This window comes from Pipistrellus hanaki, assembly GCF_964339955.1.
Source record: "Pipistrellus hanaki genome assembly, chromosome: 2".
In the NCBI taxonomy this organism is placed as follows: Eukaryota; Metazoa; Chordata; class Mammalia; order Chiroptera; family Vespertilionidae; genus Pipistrellus; species Pipistrellus hanaki.
The window spans coordinates 82,039,748-82,057,713 of NC_140504.1; the positions used below are offsets into that span (position 1 = coordinate 82,039,748).

The window sequence follows — 17,966 nt, forward strand, 5'->3', positions numbered from 1 at the left end:
TAGCCATCTGCACCTGAGTCTACTAACTAACCTCATTATAAATAGGTGTTGAACCAAGACACTTAATTCTTACAGAGACTCACACTTCGTTACTAAAATAACTCTGCCTCTCTGCATTCCATGAGAGCCCCAAAATGCTCACTTACATCTGTTACCAAGGATCACACAGGATCTTGCTAGGACAAAAGTAATAATAAACTAAGGAAAGTAGGGTACCCATACCAATGTATAGCCCTTCAGTCCACACAGTATAAAACAATAAATTAAAATATGTGTTAGGAGAATGTATTTCTTAACTGTAATATTTTGTTTGAAGGATGGAGAAATGTTACCTGAAAAATCATGGAAGAGGAAAATCACTCAGTATTTATAAATACCAGAAATATCCAAAATAATTTTAGAAAACAAAAATGAATAAATTGAAAATTAGATCAAATTCATTAACATTTTAATTATAATAAAGTCATAATCTAGTAGTTCTTTTAATTAATATGGTCTTTAGTGAATAACTATTTTTATTTTTACTTCTTGGCACTTGAACCAATATTTTGAAGTTTACTTATAAAACTAATATTCCTTGCAATTAAAAAAAAAGTCGGTACTTATTAGGAATACTTAAGTAATAATATTTAAAATAGAGGTTTTTCATTCATTTTGTACTTATCTTAAAGCTATTTTAATAAAAGTATTATGTCAAGGGATGTATAGATGCTACACAATGAGCCTATAGAGTAGGGCCTTTATTGACGATAGAAGATGTAAATTATTGTGACTGGCTCACTCATGGGCCACAAGCACCTGGTTCCATCTGAAGCACAGAAGTGGCACCTAGCACTTAACCAATCCATTTCTTCCTCCTGTTATTTTGAAACTGGAACAGAGAAATGCAGTGAAGTCTAAGTGTGTGAGTAGAATAGTCTTTACATCAGTGTCCTAGGGCTAAGTCAGTTCTTGAACTCAAAAGCTGCAAATTCAAAAATGACTACCATTTCTGTAGTGTAGATTCACCATTGGTGACAATATCAATTGCTCCAAGTCTGGTATAAATTACTAAGAAATAGTACAGGCAAAACCGGTTTGGCTCAGTGGATGGAAAGTCAGCCAGTGGACTGAAAGGTCCCAGGTTTGATTCAGGTCAAGGGCATGTACCTTGGTTGCAGGCACATTCCCAGTAGGAGGTGTGCAAGAGGCAGCTGATGGATGATTCTCTCTTATCAATGTTTCTAACTCTTTTAGTAGTGCCAATGCCCAGCATAATTCCTGAGACATGGCACTATTTCATAAATATTTAAGAAACTGAACTGAAATTATAACTTGGAGATATTTTACATATCCAATGTAATTAGATATTTATAGATTATGAACTCTTAGGTAAGCCTGCTTTCTTTAATAACTTAACTCACAAATTGGAGAATATTAAATATTATAAAAAAATATTGAGGCATTTCCCCAAAACCTGGTTATTGCTTGCTTTTATAAAATACTGTTTTGGGAGATGGTAGTAGATGGCACAGTGGTGGTGACCATTTTTTCTGCAGGGATGATATAAAGTGGTGTTCCCCAGGTAGCTTATGATCATTGAAATAATTACTGATTATGTGCTCACTCTGTATATCTTTAAGAAACATCTTTTTATTGATTTCAGAGAGAGGAAGGGAGAAGGACAGAGAGAGATATAAATATCAATGGTGACAAACAATCATTGATAGGCTGCCTCTTGCATGCCCCATACTGGGGATCGAGCCTGCAACCCAGGCATGTGCCCTGACCAGGAATCAAACTATGACCTCCTGATTTATGGGTCCATGCTCAACCACTGAGTCACACCAGCTTAGCCACTCTGTATGTCTCACTGACATACAAATGGACTTATAAATCATGTGTCCAAAAACATGTATGAATAGAAGATAAAGAAAATCTGATTTTAATAACAAAGTTTCTTTCAAGAAGCTCTATTAAACATGGAATGGACACCACAAAAAGCAGTGAGCTACAATAACTGCAAACAACCTAGTACAGTGCTTATCATATAAGAAATTGCCAGCAAACATCAATTGAGTGAATGAATAAATGCATAAATAAATCATAAGGAGGTAGAATATAATATTTCAGTGTTTAGAAATAATTTTCCCTTTGGAAGATTTTGCTAAATAAAAGTTAATGAATAGCAATGAGGACTTAATTCAGAAACTCAGTCATTTTCACATAGGTACCCTTACATTTGTAATAAATTTCACCTTTACTTGTAAACACAAACTGGACAAAAAGTATTATACAAAGTGGTAATATTAGTGAAATCTAATTTATCTAAAATATAAAGTATAAAATTATGCTAAATATACAAAAATTAAAGTTTACTAAAAGAATCATATATATGGCTGATCAGGGGAAGGTGCTGCCCCCATCGCCCTGCTGCTGCTGCCACTGCTGGCCCCTGCAGCCACCAAGGTGTTTTCATCAACACGGACTCCAGTACCTTCACCATGAAAAAATGACAACTTTTCTTTAGGCATTTTAGAGAGCATGGAAGAGAGATGGAAAGACAGAAACATTAGCCCAGACACCATAACAGTCACAACCAGTGAGGAGGAGGCTGCCTGAGCAGGTGAGGGACAATGAGAGATTGGCTGCCTCCAACATGAGTTCTGACCTGGGCCTCAGTCAGGGAGGAGCCTGCAACCTAGATACATGGCGCTGACCAGAATCAAACCCAGACCCTGTGGTCAGCAAGCCAAGCCTCTATCCACTGAGCCAAACCAGCTAGGGCAGAATATGACATTTCTTAGAACCTCCAGCAGCAGACCTTCATGTTTTCCTCCAGGAATGAGGTGGAAAAACCTAGATCACCTTCTTGGAGCCTTATTAGGCAAGTTACCAAGAACACTGCGAGTGTTGTACTGGGATGTTAGCAAATAACAGGTCATGTGCAGAGGTCAGACTACCGGTGAGGGCCTGCCCTTGGCCACAGCTGCTGCGAAAGGGTCCTTTCCCCTCTCTCCTCTCTTCTCTCCTCCCTTCTCCCCTCCTGGCCTGCATTTGGCCACGGCTGCTGTGGGCAGGTGCCCCTGTCTCTGTCTTTGTCTCTGCTCTGGCCTCACCTGCTCAGACAGCCTCCTCCTCACTGGTTGTGACTGTTATGGTGTCTGGGCTAATTTGCATATTACTTCTTTACATATATACTTGTGGCCTGGTGCACGAAATTCTTGTATGGGGGCATGTCCCTCAGCTCAGCCTGCACCCTCTCCATTCTGGGACCTCTCAGGGAATGTCTGACTGTCAATTTAGGCTCGGTCCCTAATTTTAGGGATATTGATAAATTAATGTTTTGGAAAGGTTTGCATGGTTGTAACTTATTTCTTCCAAAAAAGGAACGAAGTAAAACTAGCTGTGAGTAGAGAATGACACATGGTATGCAATAAATATTATCTATTCTGAATATTGGGTTGGGAGAAATATATTTTATATATGTTAAGTTGTGCTGGTGATTTTCTGTTGATTCTTCCAGATCTATATTTTTTTCTCTGCCTGGGGAGAGTAAACTACCCCAGGATAACTTAACCTAGGATTTTCATTTGTACTTAGCCCATGGAAGGCATTGACAAGAGATCAGAGGTGGGGAAAAAGAGAAGTCCATCTTTCCACAGTTTCTAACTAGGACTCTTTTCTCAGGCTCATGGATCTAACGGTTCCTACAGTTGCTAGCCTCTAGGTGCTGGATCATCTTGACTGTTTCCCTTAATTATGACTATGCATATAGTGTGCTCATTCTCCATTAACTCATGTGTCATTTATTACTTATTATGAACCTGATTCATAATAAGTTAATATATATACTTTGTTAGGAAATCTGCTAAAACATATAAAAATATTGTTGTGTGTTGAGATTAAAATATGAGATATGTTCAGAAGATTCCTCAAGCAGAAAGTGATTTTGGAATAAAGACCTAAAACAAATAATTTTCACAGGAAAAGTAAAACAAACAAAAAAATTTAAATACAAAAAGTAATAAAACGAAGTCATCACAATGACATAGCATGGCTGGTGTGGCTCACTGTTGAATGTCAAACTATGAACTAGGAGGTAATGGTTTGATTCCTGTTCAGTGCACATGCCTGGGTTGCAGGCTCAATCTACAGAGGTAAGTGTGTGGGGTGTACAGGAGGCATCCGATAAATGATTCTTGATTCTATCTCATCATTGATGTTTCTCTCTCTTCCTCTCCCTTCCTCTATGAAATTAATAAAAATATGTGTGTGTTTTCTTTAAAGTGACATAGCTCCAAGTTAATTAAGCTTATAAGAAAGCTGAGGTATCATAATTGTTTTTCCCTTACTACTCAGTTATTCAAATCTGCAAAAGTCTAGTATTTCTTATAGAAAATGAGAATGTCTACCCCAAAGGGTTGGTGTGAATTAATGAGAAAAGATAAACATGTTGAGAGTTACTTAGAAAGTGTAGAGCATTATATAACTGCAAATTGTCATTAATTGAAGGTCTTTTAGTTATACATGATGTCTGAATTTTGTTTGAAAGCCAGGAGAAAGGTAATATTAATACCTGATTTTTACTGAGTTGATTTTTAATATGTTCAAGCCTGTCAAATGGATGGGAGCCAGCTGTAAGAATGAGCACAGTTAGGTGGCATTGTTTGGCATGCAGCTAGGAGAGCCTGTGCTTCTATTTCAGGTTCATCTCATTTTTCTTCTCTTTATCACTCCTTGTTTTAGGACTTCTTATTCATGTTTTTCCTCTCCCATTGTCCCCAGTATTAGTGAAACTTTATCAGCAAGATAATTAAAACTTGAAATTTGGGGCTATTCATGCCCTTAATAATATTTTATTTTTGTCCCTTCAGAACTAAAATTTCCTTCAGATAATTTGTGTGGATTATTCAAAAAGAAAAAATACTGTGAAGAGAAACATCATTTTAAAAAGTAGTGTAGTTTACATTTTTATATAAAAAAGTACAAGCACACAGAGATGTGTCTATTGAATGCCTACACTGGAGATGTTTGTCCAAAATATCCTTTGTCAATAACAGGAAGGAATTGAAGTGTACTTTTCTGAGTGATAAGATTGTACACTTCAATTGTTTCTGCCACACCTTTGGAGAAACAGATGCAATGATCTCATTGATTTTTTACAATTCTATTGCCAAATACCACCCAGCATTCCTGTGGTGTTTCAATGGCCTCAAGTCCCTACTCTGTCTTTCTATATCCATTCTACTTCAAATGCTTCCTTTTGTTTGATAAAAGATGCAGTATGTTTTGTAGAGAAAAGAGAGCCATAAAAGTGAATGTTGCCTTAGCTACATATGTTCTAGGTCCCTCTGACCCACAAGAACTTGCAAATTTTCCTCTTGGTTTTATTTTCCATTTACACTTGCAGGTTGTTATAGAAATTTCTTCATAAAGAAACTATACAGAAATAAAATGGAGTTGTAATTAAATATCTACTTTATAGGTTAATTATTTCTGGTGTTCAGTGCACACACAATAGATAGGGAAATTGTTAAAAATGCAATTCTGGCACCACCACCAGAACATCTAATTTGGTAGGGTGTCAATGTGCCCATTTTATTACTCTGTTAGTTGGTATCAGAAGGCAGAATTAGAAGCCAGTTATGACTCCCTGTCTCCTGCGCTACAATGTTCCCATTAAAGCTGTGCAATTTAAACAGCAAAATTTTACTTATTGAATATTTGATACTCGTTTTTATGATGACCTAGGGCTTTCTCAGTTAGAAAATGGGCATTCCACCAGCCAAGGCATCCAGAAGAGTGTTTTCCAAAATAGTAACCACTACTCACATGTAGCTACTGAGTGCCTGAAATACAGCTGGTGTGATCAAAAGACTAAATTTGAAGTTTTATTGCATTTTAATTAACTTAAATATCTGCACATGGCTGCTGGCTATGGAATTATTCTGCACAGAATCAGAGCACTACCATCATCATCAAGAGCGCTGACTGCATTGTATCCTCTGTCTAATGCCGGGTGTGTCTTAAGCGTTTGAAAGGAACTGCTGCTCTGTATCTGAAAGGCGGCTGCCAAGATCAATGGCAGTTGTATGTAACTGGGTTGTATGTAAGGTGACCTGGTGCCCAGATGCCTTTGTTCTGAGGGGCACTTTGGTTAAAACTAACCCAGAGGCCACACCTGGATTCAAATCCTGTCATTGCCAGGCATTAGCCGAATGTTTGGACAAATGTGATCCTTAGTTTCTTCATCTGTAAATGGCAAAAGCTACTGATCATGTTAAATGTGCTCATGGTAGCAAAAGCCCAAAATCTCTGACCTCTTCCATATTTTGCCTGAGAGAGAAATGTTGCAATATTTAGACAACTCTCCCTTGGACACCTATCTCCCTTGTAAAGAGATTCCATAGTAGCGTGGTAGGCAAACCGTGACTCACGAGCCTCATGCGGCTCTTTGCCCCTTGAGCTTTTGATTGTGGCTCTTCCACAAAATACCATGGCCTAGCTTAGTCTATTTTGAAGAAGTTTAAGTTTAAGTCAAAAAAAAATTGGCTCTCAAAAGAAATTTCAATCATTGTACTGTTGATATTTGGCTCTGTTGACTAAATGATTTTGCGGACCATTGCCATAGTAGATAAGGAAATTGTTAAAAAGCAATCGTGGTATAATACAACAAGAAGAACATCTAATTTGGTGGGGTGTAAATATGAGTGGTCATATTTAACTTCTGTGAAAGAGATAGATAGGAAAGGAGCTCAGCTTAATACTTATTTACCTGATCATCAGCTGGCCAAACACAGCATAATTTTCTTTGGCTATTAATTCCAAGTAAATAAGAAAGGCTTTTCCAGTTCTAATTGGACCAATATCTGCCATCCCAAGTGTTTTGTTCAACCCTCATAACTAGGATCCTCAGAGCTCGAGTCTCCAGGAAACATGAAACACTATTCAGAATGCCTCTTAGATCTCTTCCTGGCAGCAGCAATGTTAATGAGAAGTACTTGTTCTGTTTTCCTAAGCAGCTTCTCTCCTTTCTTTTTCCCTCCCTGTCTCCCTACCTTCCTTCCTTTTCAGGAACCTATGTTAGCACAGAAATCTAAGCTTAGGGATACAGAACTCTTATGAGAATTGATTTGATCAACTCAAAACTTCTCAACCTCAGCTGCATGTTATAATCATTTGAGACACAATTAAAGCACTAGGATACTACAAACAATTTATCTTGAAAGCTCCAAGAACAACTGGCATCATCAGCTGAGACAGAAATAAGAACAGAGCCAAGAATGAAGTGTTTAACAGGAGCAGCCACCTATAGGAGGAGTTAGTGCAATCAGCAACACAGGCTACCCACCATTTTTTCTATTGTTCTGAGCAGTTGTCACTTGCAGAACACATATGGGACATTCTAGTCACACTAAGCCATCCTTAGCTTCTCCACTGCTGCTCTAGCATTTTGCAGCAAGTTTATTTGCTCAAGATAAGTCTTAGGATTGAGGCTTGGCAGTTAAATGCAGAGAACAAGACAGTATGTGGTAAATTCTGAATGGAATCTTTAAAAAATGTTTTCATTTTCTAAGTCTTGCATTGATGTACCTCATTGTCCAAGATCCTTCCCACTAAGACATCGCATAGGAATTGAACCAAGTAATTGTGAGAGTACAGACATGCTAAATGGCCATTCGTGAAAAGGTTTCTTTATTCAAAATATTCTGCTATTGTGTTGCAACCGACAATTAGAACAATGATAGAGTTAGAAAAAGTCCAATATTGAAAACAGAAACCTGCTATTTTATAAACATAAACATGCGAGCATGTGCACACGCACGTGCGCACACATACACACACACACACACACACACTAGCTTTGTTCAACCTATGTCTAAGCTATCTAGCAATTAGAATAGTATAAATGAAATAAAGCAAGTACATACAACAGCAATTCATACAGTCAGGTGTATCATTATATTTTTTAAATATATTTTATTGATTTTTTACAGAGAGGAAGAGAGGGGTAGAGAGTTAGAAACATCCATGAGAGAGAATCATTAATCAGCTGCCTCTTGCACACCTCCTACTGGGGATGTGCCCGCAACCAAGGTACGTGCCCTTGACTGGAATTGAACCCGGGACACTTCAGTTGTCAGGCTGAAGCTCTATCCACTGAGACAAACTGGTTTCAGCCATTATATTGTTATAGCAGTAAAATACAGGAATATATTACTAAATATAACAAATATAACATAATGGCTTTTCTCACCATAATTATTCCTCAGAAAAGAGGAGCTGCCTTGTTTCCAAGGCATTGCAAATCTTGCTTTACAAATTGTTCAATATTTGCTACAGGAAAGATGCATTAGCTTCAAATACTCTGAATCAATTCTAGTGTTAGACGTTCTATAGAGGATAACTTATAGAATCATGAAAGAGGAGGCAAGAACAGTTTGCATATATTTTGTTTTTATGCCTGAGGATTTGACCTCACAGATTTTGATGTCACTGTAAAAATGTCTTTCAAAGATCTCCTTAAAAACACTGTGCAATAAGTTTCTACATGGTGGAGATAATTATTATACTCCTATGAATAAAGAAGAATCTTCTAATGTTATAAAAATTTATACTAGTTGTTGGTTGGGACAAATTTGTCATTGATAGTATCTACACTTTTGAAAAAATGTTTCTAAGTTAAATTATTTCATTAAATGCAAGGGTGGAAAATACATTTTCTAAACTAATATGTTTTATGCTAGTTTAAATATGGAATATAATCAAATTGATAAATTCAATAGTGAAACTATATATTTAATTATTCCATGAATATCCCTAAAAGTCTGCAGTCTTAAAAAGATTTTTTAATATGATTGGGTAAATGAGAGTTTTCCTTAAAATTGGTATAGTCTTATATATATAGACTATATAAGACTATATATATGACTATATATATGTACACACTGAGTGGCAAGATTATTATGATTATGATTTCTGAATACATAATAATCTGGCCACTTAGTGTATATCCTATATAATAAAAGGCTAATATGCAAATTGTCCCCTCAATCAGGAGTTCGACCCTCCCCCACCCCTGGCCAGGCTGGTTGCACTCCACCCAAGCACGAATTTAAAAATTCATGCCCTGGGCCTCTAATATATATATATATATATATATATATATATATATATATATATATATTCGATATTGTGGCCAGATTATTATGCATTTAGAGATCATAATAATCTGGCCACAATATTATATATATATATATATATATATATATATATATATATAAATATATATATATATATATATAAAACATTTTGTTAAATCTCTGTGTGACTTCTTTCTTATTCACTTAATTTTTTTAAATTAATGAACTTCACTCTTTTGAAAGTGACAATGATCACTTGATTTGAAAAAAAGTGCAACAAACACCTCAAAATTTTTTTTTTGAAAAGTGAAGATAGCCCTAACTGGTTTGGCTCAGTGGATAGAACATTGGCCTGCAGACTGAAAGGTCCCGGGTTTGATTCCGGTCAAGGGCATATACCTTGGTTGTGGGCACATCCCCAGTAGGAGGTGTGCAGGAGGCAGCTGATCAATGTTTCTTTCTCATTCATGCTTCTAACTCTCTATTCCTCTCCCTTCCTCTCTGTAAAAAATCAATAAAATATATATTTTTTTTAAAAGTGAAGGTAATAAAAATAGCATATCACAATGCCAGAAGTGAAGAAGAAAATATTCAATCTATAAGCAATGAAGCTACAAAAACAAAAGAATATGGTATCTGGATAGAAGGATTGTTAAGAGAGAGCATAATGTTATTTTTGAAACAGAATTAGAACTGTTTATGTTATTAAAAAGTTGGCACGGGTTATCTTTAGTGTTTATGACTTGCAAACTAACGCATTTAATATTTAACATGTTTAAATACAAGCAGCAGTAGTTTGGTAATCAAAAGGAATAATTTGAATCATCTCTTAGAAATAAATTCATTATAATTAGGACATTTCAGAATATGATTAAAACATTGAAAAGAAAAGGTATTCACCTTTCTTGTCATCAAAGTACAGAGTCTGTTGAGCTGGATTTGACCACTGGAGGGAGGTGTTATCATTTTGATCAACCCTGCAGGTCAAAATTGCAGTTCCTCCTTCAACAACTGTTACATTCTGTGTTAGTGGAAACTGCCCTTGGCTGCCTAAAAGGGGAGTAAAGAAAAATTTGATTAAATGAAAGTTATAAAATGATTAATTTCCCAAAAGCTTCATTGTATTTAACTTCTCATTCAAAAACAAAAAAACTTAAACCAACCAAACAACAAACCACTGTATATTGAAAACCCTTTGTCAGAGGACAACAGTTTTGACATACAATTGAAATCCCTCACATGTTCCAGAAAACCTCCTTTTCCTCCTAGGCACATAACATTTGTATTTAAAAAATAATATGATTATCATTAATTTACCTTGGCCTTGCATTAATTATAGTAAATTGTGCTGCAACTGCTCATCTTTGAAGATAAGGCTTTGGAATAATTTTGGGTGAACTGAACTCTCTTTAGATTCAATTTCTGATAAAATAATTTTTTAAAAATCCCTTTTCACTAGGGTTTCTTGTATGTATAGCTGTTTTTAGAAATACAAAATGTGTGAGAGAAAACAATAAGTAGTTTTCAAAAAATTGTTCATTTTGTAGACTACCCATCAAAGTCTTAAAGTGGAAATCAAGATAATATTCTTCTTTGTTCCTTTCTGTAGTTTTTATGATTTGAATACATATTTCTTTTATTCTCAAGAAAAAAATGTTTAAAATAACCCTTGTTAATTTGGATACCATTAGAAATTAAGTTTGCTGTCTTCCTAGATGTAGTTATTTGTTAAAGAAATGCATGTAAGAACTCTACTTAATAATAGCACTTCCAATATTTAAAACAAAATTCATGCTCATAGAAACATAATACATAAATGTTAGGTTAGCAAGAGCATTTGAAGGTGTGCTCTGCCAGGTCTAGTAACAATTACCAACATGGGTAAAATTTATTTGCTAGAGCCAGCTTAAAACGCTCTTGTATTAGAAAGGTAGTTCATTAAGTCAAGGATAATTTACACATGTAAGAACATTGTGATGACTTAATCACACCCAAGAAATATATTTCCTTTTTTTCTTTAGTTTTGTAATGATTCTGTCATTACTATAAGCACCACTTGAGGTTATGCTAGAGACATTGGCATAAAGAATTTTATTACCAAGAAGCCTGTTGATTGACACCATAAGATACAGAAGAGCCTGAAGGGGAAATTTTCTTTCCAGACCTAAATGACACAAGCACAGAGGTTCATGGCCACTTTATATAATTAAGCCTATCAAGTATAAAATTTTGATATCAGCAGCTTTGTCTCCTCAATGCCAGCCACTTAGAGTCACTATGGCAACTCCCCAGGACATCTCCCTCTAATCCTTAGGGTGGAGTTTTTAAATTGAGGTTAGGATATGTCTGGAATAAATTCTTTGGTAGTTGACTTAAAGTCAACAGGAGCCAGAGTGGGATGTGTCTTCTTTCAGCTCAAAGGTGACCTCTAGCTGGGAAACATAGAGAGCTATCAATCTTGGGAAGTGAGGTGAAGCAAAACACCACATCAGAGAAAATATAAGTAAAAACAGAAATAAGAAATAATTACCATGGATACAGGATTAGTAGCTTATAAATATGGAGTTCAGAATAATTTTAAGATACTTTGCTTGGGTTCCCAGGTATTGACTTACTGCATAAATAAATAAATCTGGGGGATGAGGGGATTCTTTAAATAATAAAAAGCACACAACTGATAGTAAATATATGTAATGTCAAGATGACAATTTGACAATCAACTAGTACATAGATATACTGTCTAATTCTTTCAACAAGTGTGTGTGTGTGTGTGTGTGTGGGGGGGAAGTAGTGATGCTTATAATCATTTCATCTACTGCATTTACAAAATAATTTGAAGACATCCCCATAAGAAAATATTATTCTTCTGATTTCACAGATGGGTAAACTGACACTGGGATGTGAAGTGATTTTTCCATGGTGAAACAAAGTCAATGAACCATTCAGAGTTTGTTCTGAAAGTTCAACATTTTATTCTTATTTTTTCACCAAGGTTTTTTAGTTATAGTAATTTTGTCATTATTTGTTTAAAAATTAATTAGACAACAATCTAAAAATAAAGATTAAGCTCTTTAACAATTAAACTTTAAATTGCATTATCTAGCTGAACTAAGTCCTCATAAATTTCAGCTATAACATTAAAATCAAATATGAAAAGAAATGTCACTATTAACTGTTCTTAAATATATTCTATTACTTACTTTTGTTAATTATTTCAATCTTTCTTTACTGGCCCTTAGAAGAAAGTAATATTCCACAGGGTCTTCTACACACCAGCTACTCTCCCTACCCCAGTGCACCGTACTTTGTACTTGGGAATAGGAGATTGGTACAGCTTTCTTCCACCTTCTCTCTTTGTAGATTCTGACTTTAAAGCATTGCACCTTCAATTTCACTGGGACCTGGGGCCTAAAATCCCTGTGGTCAAATAATTTAGTTTTTCCCAATAGAGAGCAAACTCATGTGGAGAATCTACTAATCCTAAACACCCTAAGGATATGTGATTTCCAAAATCAATCCAAAAGCCAGTGTTGTAGAGGCAGTCAAACAAACTTCTCAAAGATTGAAATTTTCTTTTACTTCTGGTTACAACCTGGAAAAAGCATCAAGTTAACTTCTACTTTTTGCTTTTAACCCCTCATGGCTCAAGTCTTTCTTAAAAAAAAAAAAATTACTAATTTTTCCCATTTAGCAAAATTAGTATATGTGCCAATTTAAGGATTCATCTTCAATAGCTTCATCAAATAAATATTTTGGGGGATCTACTAGATGCTTTGTCTTGTATCAATCAGCATCTGAAAGATGCATAGAGGGAGAAAAAAATTCTAAGGAAATTGTAAAATAATCAGAAACATTAAAAGGGAGTGTGATGGAAAGGAAGAAAGAAGGTAGTCTAGGTGTGGTGCTGTTTACTCTCTACTTACTCTGCCTAAGCTCACCACCATCCTAGGTTTCAGAGGAGTCATTCTAAAACAAGTTCATGATGGTATTTAAATTTGGATTTAACTCGAACTTCCAATTTAGATGTGCAGAAGTTGGCTGTTTTCCCAGGCAACCTATACCCATCATTTTCCTCCTTCCCTCAGTGTGTTTATGTCATTTTATTATGTGCATAAATATCAGTCTCTCTCACTTGTTTCTAAGCTAATTAAGGGTCAGGTAACAAGGCATCTTATGTATTTTTGAGTCAGCTACATCGCTTAACTTTCTTTGTTGTGAATCAGAATTCTCAATTGGCACATATTGTCTAAAATGAAAGAATATTCTAAGACTAGTGGCTAGCATTTGCAGAGGAACCTGTGATAGAATGATCAGAGTAATTCAAGTCTGTTGCATTGGTTCATGGTCAAAACGGAGGAGAAGAGAGACTAATTCCTAGAACAGACATACCTAACACCATTGTCAGCTCCCAAACCAGGACATGAAAAGACTGACTGTGCCAAATGTATGCTCCAGAGGGGGAAAACTTAGAAGACAATGACTTCTTGAATATTAAGTATAATAAGTTCTACATAAGCCCTTTGAAGAAGATAAAATTTATGTGACTAAAAGTATTTTATCTTCCCTTCACAGTGAAATTTCCCTTTTATCAACATTCATTTTTAATAGTACCTGTGGATGGAAAAAAAAAGGGGGGGGGTTATATGGAAAGTGGCCTCACAGGATCATCTGATTATAAATTCACAGGGTAGTCATGCCTCAGCCCCCTAACTTCTTTAGTAAAGTATTAAGTCAACCCTGCTCATTGTTCTTCTCATCTAGGTCAACACACCTTTGAAATGCAAAAGTAATACCAGTCATTAAAGCCAGAAAACACATAATCCTATTAACTACCCTGTAATCAGACCCCCACCTTGCTTTCTCCCAGCCCTTCATCATTTTCCTTAGTTCCCTCCTTAATCACAAATGCATAAAAGAAGCTGCATTTGATATATTGCTCCCTGCCACATGCCCTCAGTTTGGCTCAAATAAACTCTCATAAAATTTATTACAGGCCTGGATATTTGTTATGCCCACATGCCCTTCCTATGTCATGCCATCCCTCAATTGTCACTAAACCAGTGGTAAACACATGAAAACCACAGCTAACTTTAACTGAACATCCAGAATATGTTTAACACTATCCTAAGTACCTCTCCTTCAGCAAGGATTTAATTTTCATGCCAACAATGTTGTCAATCTCTACCCAGAAGAGGAGTGGACAGCTGCAAGAAGACCTTGAAAAATGTGCCCACTGCTACAGAGCTGGGAAGGGGAGAGACAGGTTTGGAACTCTTGCATTCTGTCTCCAGATCTCATGTGTTTAACCCCTGAGCTGCTTTGAAAGTGAAGTGAAAATTTTGACTGCATAAGTGTTATAAAAGAAGCAGCTAGTTTGAAATCAAACATTTCCAAAATGCAATTAAACTGTTTGCATCTATTTTTAGTAAGTAAAGGAAGCATCTTCAACTTAAGTAGGAGCAGCTGGGCTCCCGAGGCTGGGAGAGACAACTGCAGTCTCCTGACTTCATGCTCAGTGAGGTATGTTGGTACCTTGAAATTGACCACATTGGGATTATTTTCATGGTGGAAACTGGCAAACAATCCAGGCCAACCTTTTCTTTCTTTACCCCCACAGAGGCAGTTGCTAAACATGTGCATGTACAGCACACCACCGAGGAAGCCACCCTGGACGCCTCTTGGTGGAGCTGTTGCATGCATTTTTAGCATAAATTAGGAGTTTTATTTTGTTTCAATTTGTTCATGAAAAACAATGAATCTTTCTAATACAGGTTTAATGCTGGTTTTGAAGTTCTTTTCTTTCATATTTTGAGCCTCTTCTTTAACCATTTTTTTTTCTTCAAATCACTTCACAAAGTCCTCTTTCCCTTCTCACAACTGTTCTGATTACAAAATATTTCAGATAAGATGTCTTTTTTCTACATGGATAATTGTTCTGTGCTACTATTTTTCCCCCTTAGGTTGTCACTAACTAGCATCAGTGGTTAAAAGCCACTTAAGTTAGTATTAGTAGTCATATGAAAATAATTTGGTAATTCATTGCCATGAAAGACAATTTAGCAAAGAGTAATTAGTCAGTATTCTGAAAAGATAGCTTTGCAGGTCATCTTTAAATTGCAGACAGAGCAGCTGCTATTATTCCTTCAATGTTTCCATCTGTCATATACTTAAGGAAATAATAGTCCAAAGCTTTCCTTGTCGAGATTAGGAACTACCAAGTTCAAAATCAAGTGAGCTCAGTCTTGACTCCTTGAACCTCGGTTAGTTAAGAAGTGTCTTCCGCCCACATTTCACATGTGCCTTTACTCTCTGACAACCAAGGACCTAGCACTCTATCACATGGGACATAAAGAAACAAATTCTCAATTATGGCCACCTTAGCTTCCGTGAAGGCTGAAGTGTGCCCTCAGCATGAAGAGGCAAGAAACAAAGCAGTGATGAGAAATCTTTGAAGCCAGCTGCATTGTTGAAAGAGAGCAGATAGGGGAAGTTGTGTGTTTGAACAGTGATCTCAACGCATGGCTCCGCTTCCAAAGACAGCATCACTCAAGCTTTGCTATCTCTGGAATGGATGCTGAGTAAAGGCAATGCTTTTCTCCAACTCGCTTCCTATGCTAAAGATTAAACTTGGGCCATGGCAATGGATCAGTGCACACTGTGCATGAGTGCTTACTTACTGAGAGCAATAATCACCTGAGATATATCTAGACAGACAGGCAGAGGTTGAGCCTTTTCACATGTGAAAGGGAGTGTGCTACAGTCCATGATTTTTCAGAGTAAATGATCAAATTTTGTGGGCTATTTAACAGGAACTGAGGACCCTCATTATTTTTCTTCCTGAAAATGAGCAAAACTTTCTCAGAGGAAGAACCAGATTTAAAAACAGTGAAGGGGAACAAATGTGAAGAGAATTTAAGGTACTGTTTTTCAATAAGAAAGTGAACATTTCTCCTAAGATAAATAATGCCCTGTATTTCTCCTGAGATAAATAATGCCCTGTATTTTGACCCTTTCTTTAGAATGGAATATATTTATGTCTAGTGAAAACTGTCAACATAGTCTATAAAAAAATTAATTCATGTTATTGGCACCTGAATCAAGTGGCCTATATAATGTTTTGATTTGTTTTAAAACATTTTATGTCCTCTCAAGAACCCTATTTTAAATGTGAAATACTGGTTTCATATTAAAGTTCTCATATTTTGCTTATGAAAAGTGCAGATACCAAATAGATAAGTATTTACAAAATAAATTAAAGGATCTCAAATACCAACCTCAATAAGCAATGACAGAAATAGATGACTCATTTTTAAATGAAATAATGAAGGTATTCTACTATTCTTTAGGATTTCCCCTTCAACTACTCTCAGTTTTGTGTTTCTATCTCTTTCTGTCATCTATTTCATCAACTAGTTAAGGATATTTATACAGAGAGCCTGCATCTTAGAAAATTCAAGCTCATTCTTGTTGCTAGAAGTATATCTAAATGCACACAATAATATGATATTATTTCCACTAAATTATTGAGGGCATTCTAAACAAATAACCTCTTCTAATGTGAAAGTTGTGGCTCAGTAATTGTAAGGACTGAAATGCATATTGCATATTAAAGCCTATTGGATTGAAAATGCCATTAATGCAAAATTATAATTCTTAAGAGAAGTGTGATGAATGCTCCATCATGTGAGAAAGAAATTAGAGAGAAAATTAAGACTAAGTGCAGAAGTGTTTCCACTTTTGGAATGTCCCTCTGTTCTTTCAAATACTTAGAATTTTCTAGACATGATTCTCATTACTTCATTCTATCTCTTAGCTTTATCCGAAAAATTAAGCATTCTGTTTTCCTAGGCTACCACATATCATTTATTTTTCTCTGATTCTGCTTCATGCTTTCTTTATTCCGCTTGCCTTATGGAGTACAACACCTGGTATCCACCTTCTGCGCCGCCCCTCTGCCCAGCCGCTATGGAGCATGGCCACGGGTCTGGTGCCGCTTGCCAGTTTCCATAGAGACAGGAAGCACTTCAGAGACCTGTGTTCCATCGCAGCTGCCAGACCAAGGCAGGAAAGAAACAAAGCTGGCGGGCACAGGGTCTTGCAAGGCCAGGGAAGGTTGGAAGGGCTTTCTCCTCCTGATATCAGGTTGTAAGAATGCCAAGTTGACAGCTTCAGCAATTACAATGCTGTGGACCAGATCCTGGTGTTCACTGTGGCCATTGTGAGGAACCCATTCTGTTCCCAACTTCTGGAGCAGAAACTTTTGTGTACCCAAAGCTTGGCCCTAGTTCTTTGCTGGCCTGTGATCCATGACAAAAGGCTTCTTCAGATTTACAATGGCTCCCGCAGCTCCTGACCCAGAGAATCGCAATTCTCCTGCAGAAATTTCACCTCTCTTTTTCTTTTCCAGAAAGTGTACATAGGTTTTCCTGGACGCCCATAACAGATCAGGGGACTTACGGGATAACTCTTGCATTGTTTCGATTGACCTACACAATGATGGTGAGCAGGCGACCCAGTTAACTACATTATATTAAGACTAGTTATGGTTTGCTGAGGCTCTGATATAATTTATAATAAAATTAATTCTTGATTAACAGTATCGGGGATGGCCCTGGGGAAATCTGTAATGTAGGTAAAATACAATGTCAGTGCCTTCCCTTCCATTAAAAAAAATAAAATTGTGTGATTGTATACCTCAGCCTTCTATATTGTAAATATCCCCAGCACAATCATTCTTTCTACATAAAATAGATTTTGCATATTTCTTCTATTAATTTTATACTCAGTTGTATCACAAACATTGTTTTCCTTAAATTACAAAATTCTAAGCCTCAAAGAATA

The 17,966-nt window shown here is 36.2% G+C and overlaps 1 protein-coding gene across 2 annotated transcripts in view; it reads right to left on the bottom strand.

Moving 5' to 3' along the window:
* CADM2 (cell adhesion molecule 2) overlaps nucleotides 1-17,966 on the bottom strand; it is a 1,134,397-nt gene that overhangs the window by 241,984 nt on the left and 874,447 nt on the right. For both annotated transcript variants that reach the window (XM_084871928.1, XM_084871927.1), the window contains exon 3: nucleotides 10,026-10,175. In XM_084871928.1, coding sequence (XP_084728054.1) covers nucleotides 10,026-10,175 — 150 coding nt within the window. The remainder of the gene's footprint in view (nucleotides 1-10,025; nucleotides 10,176-17,966) is intronic.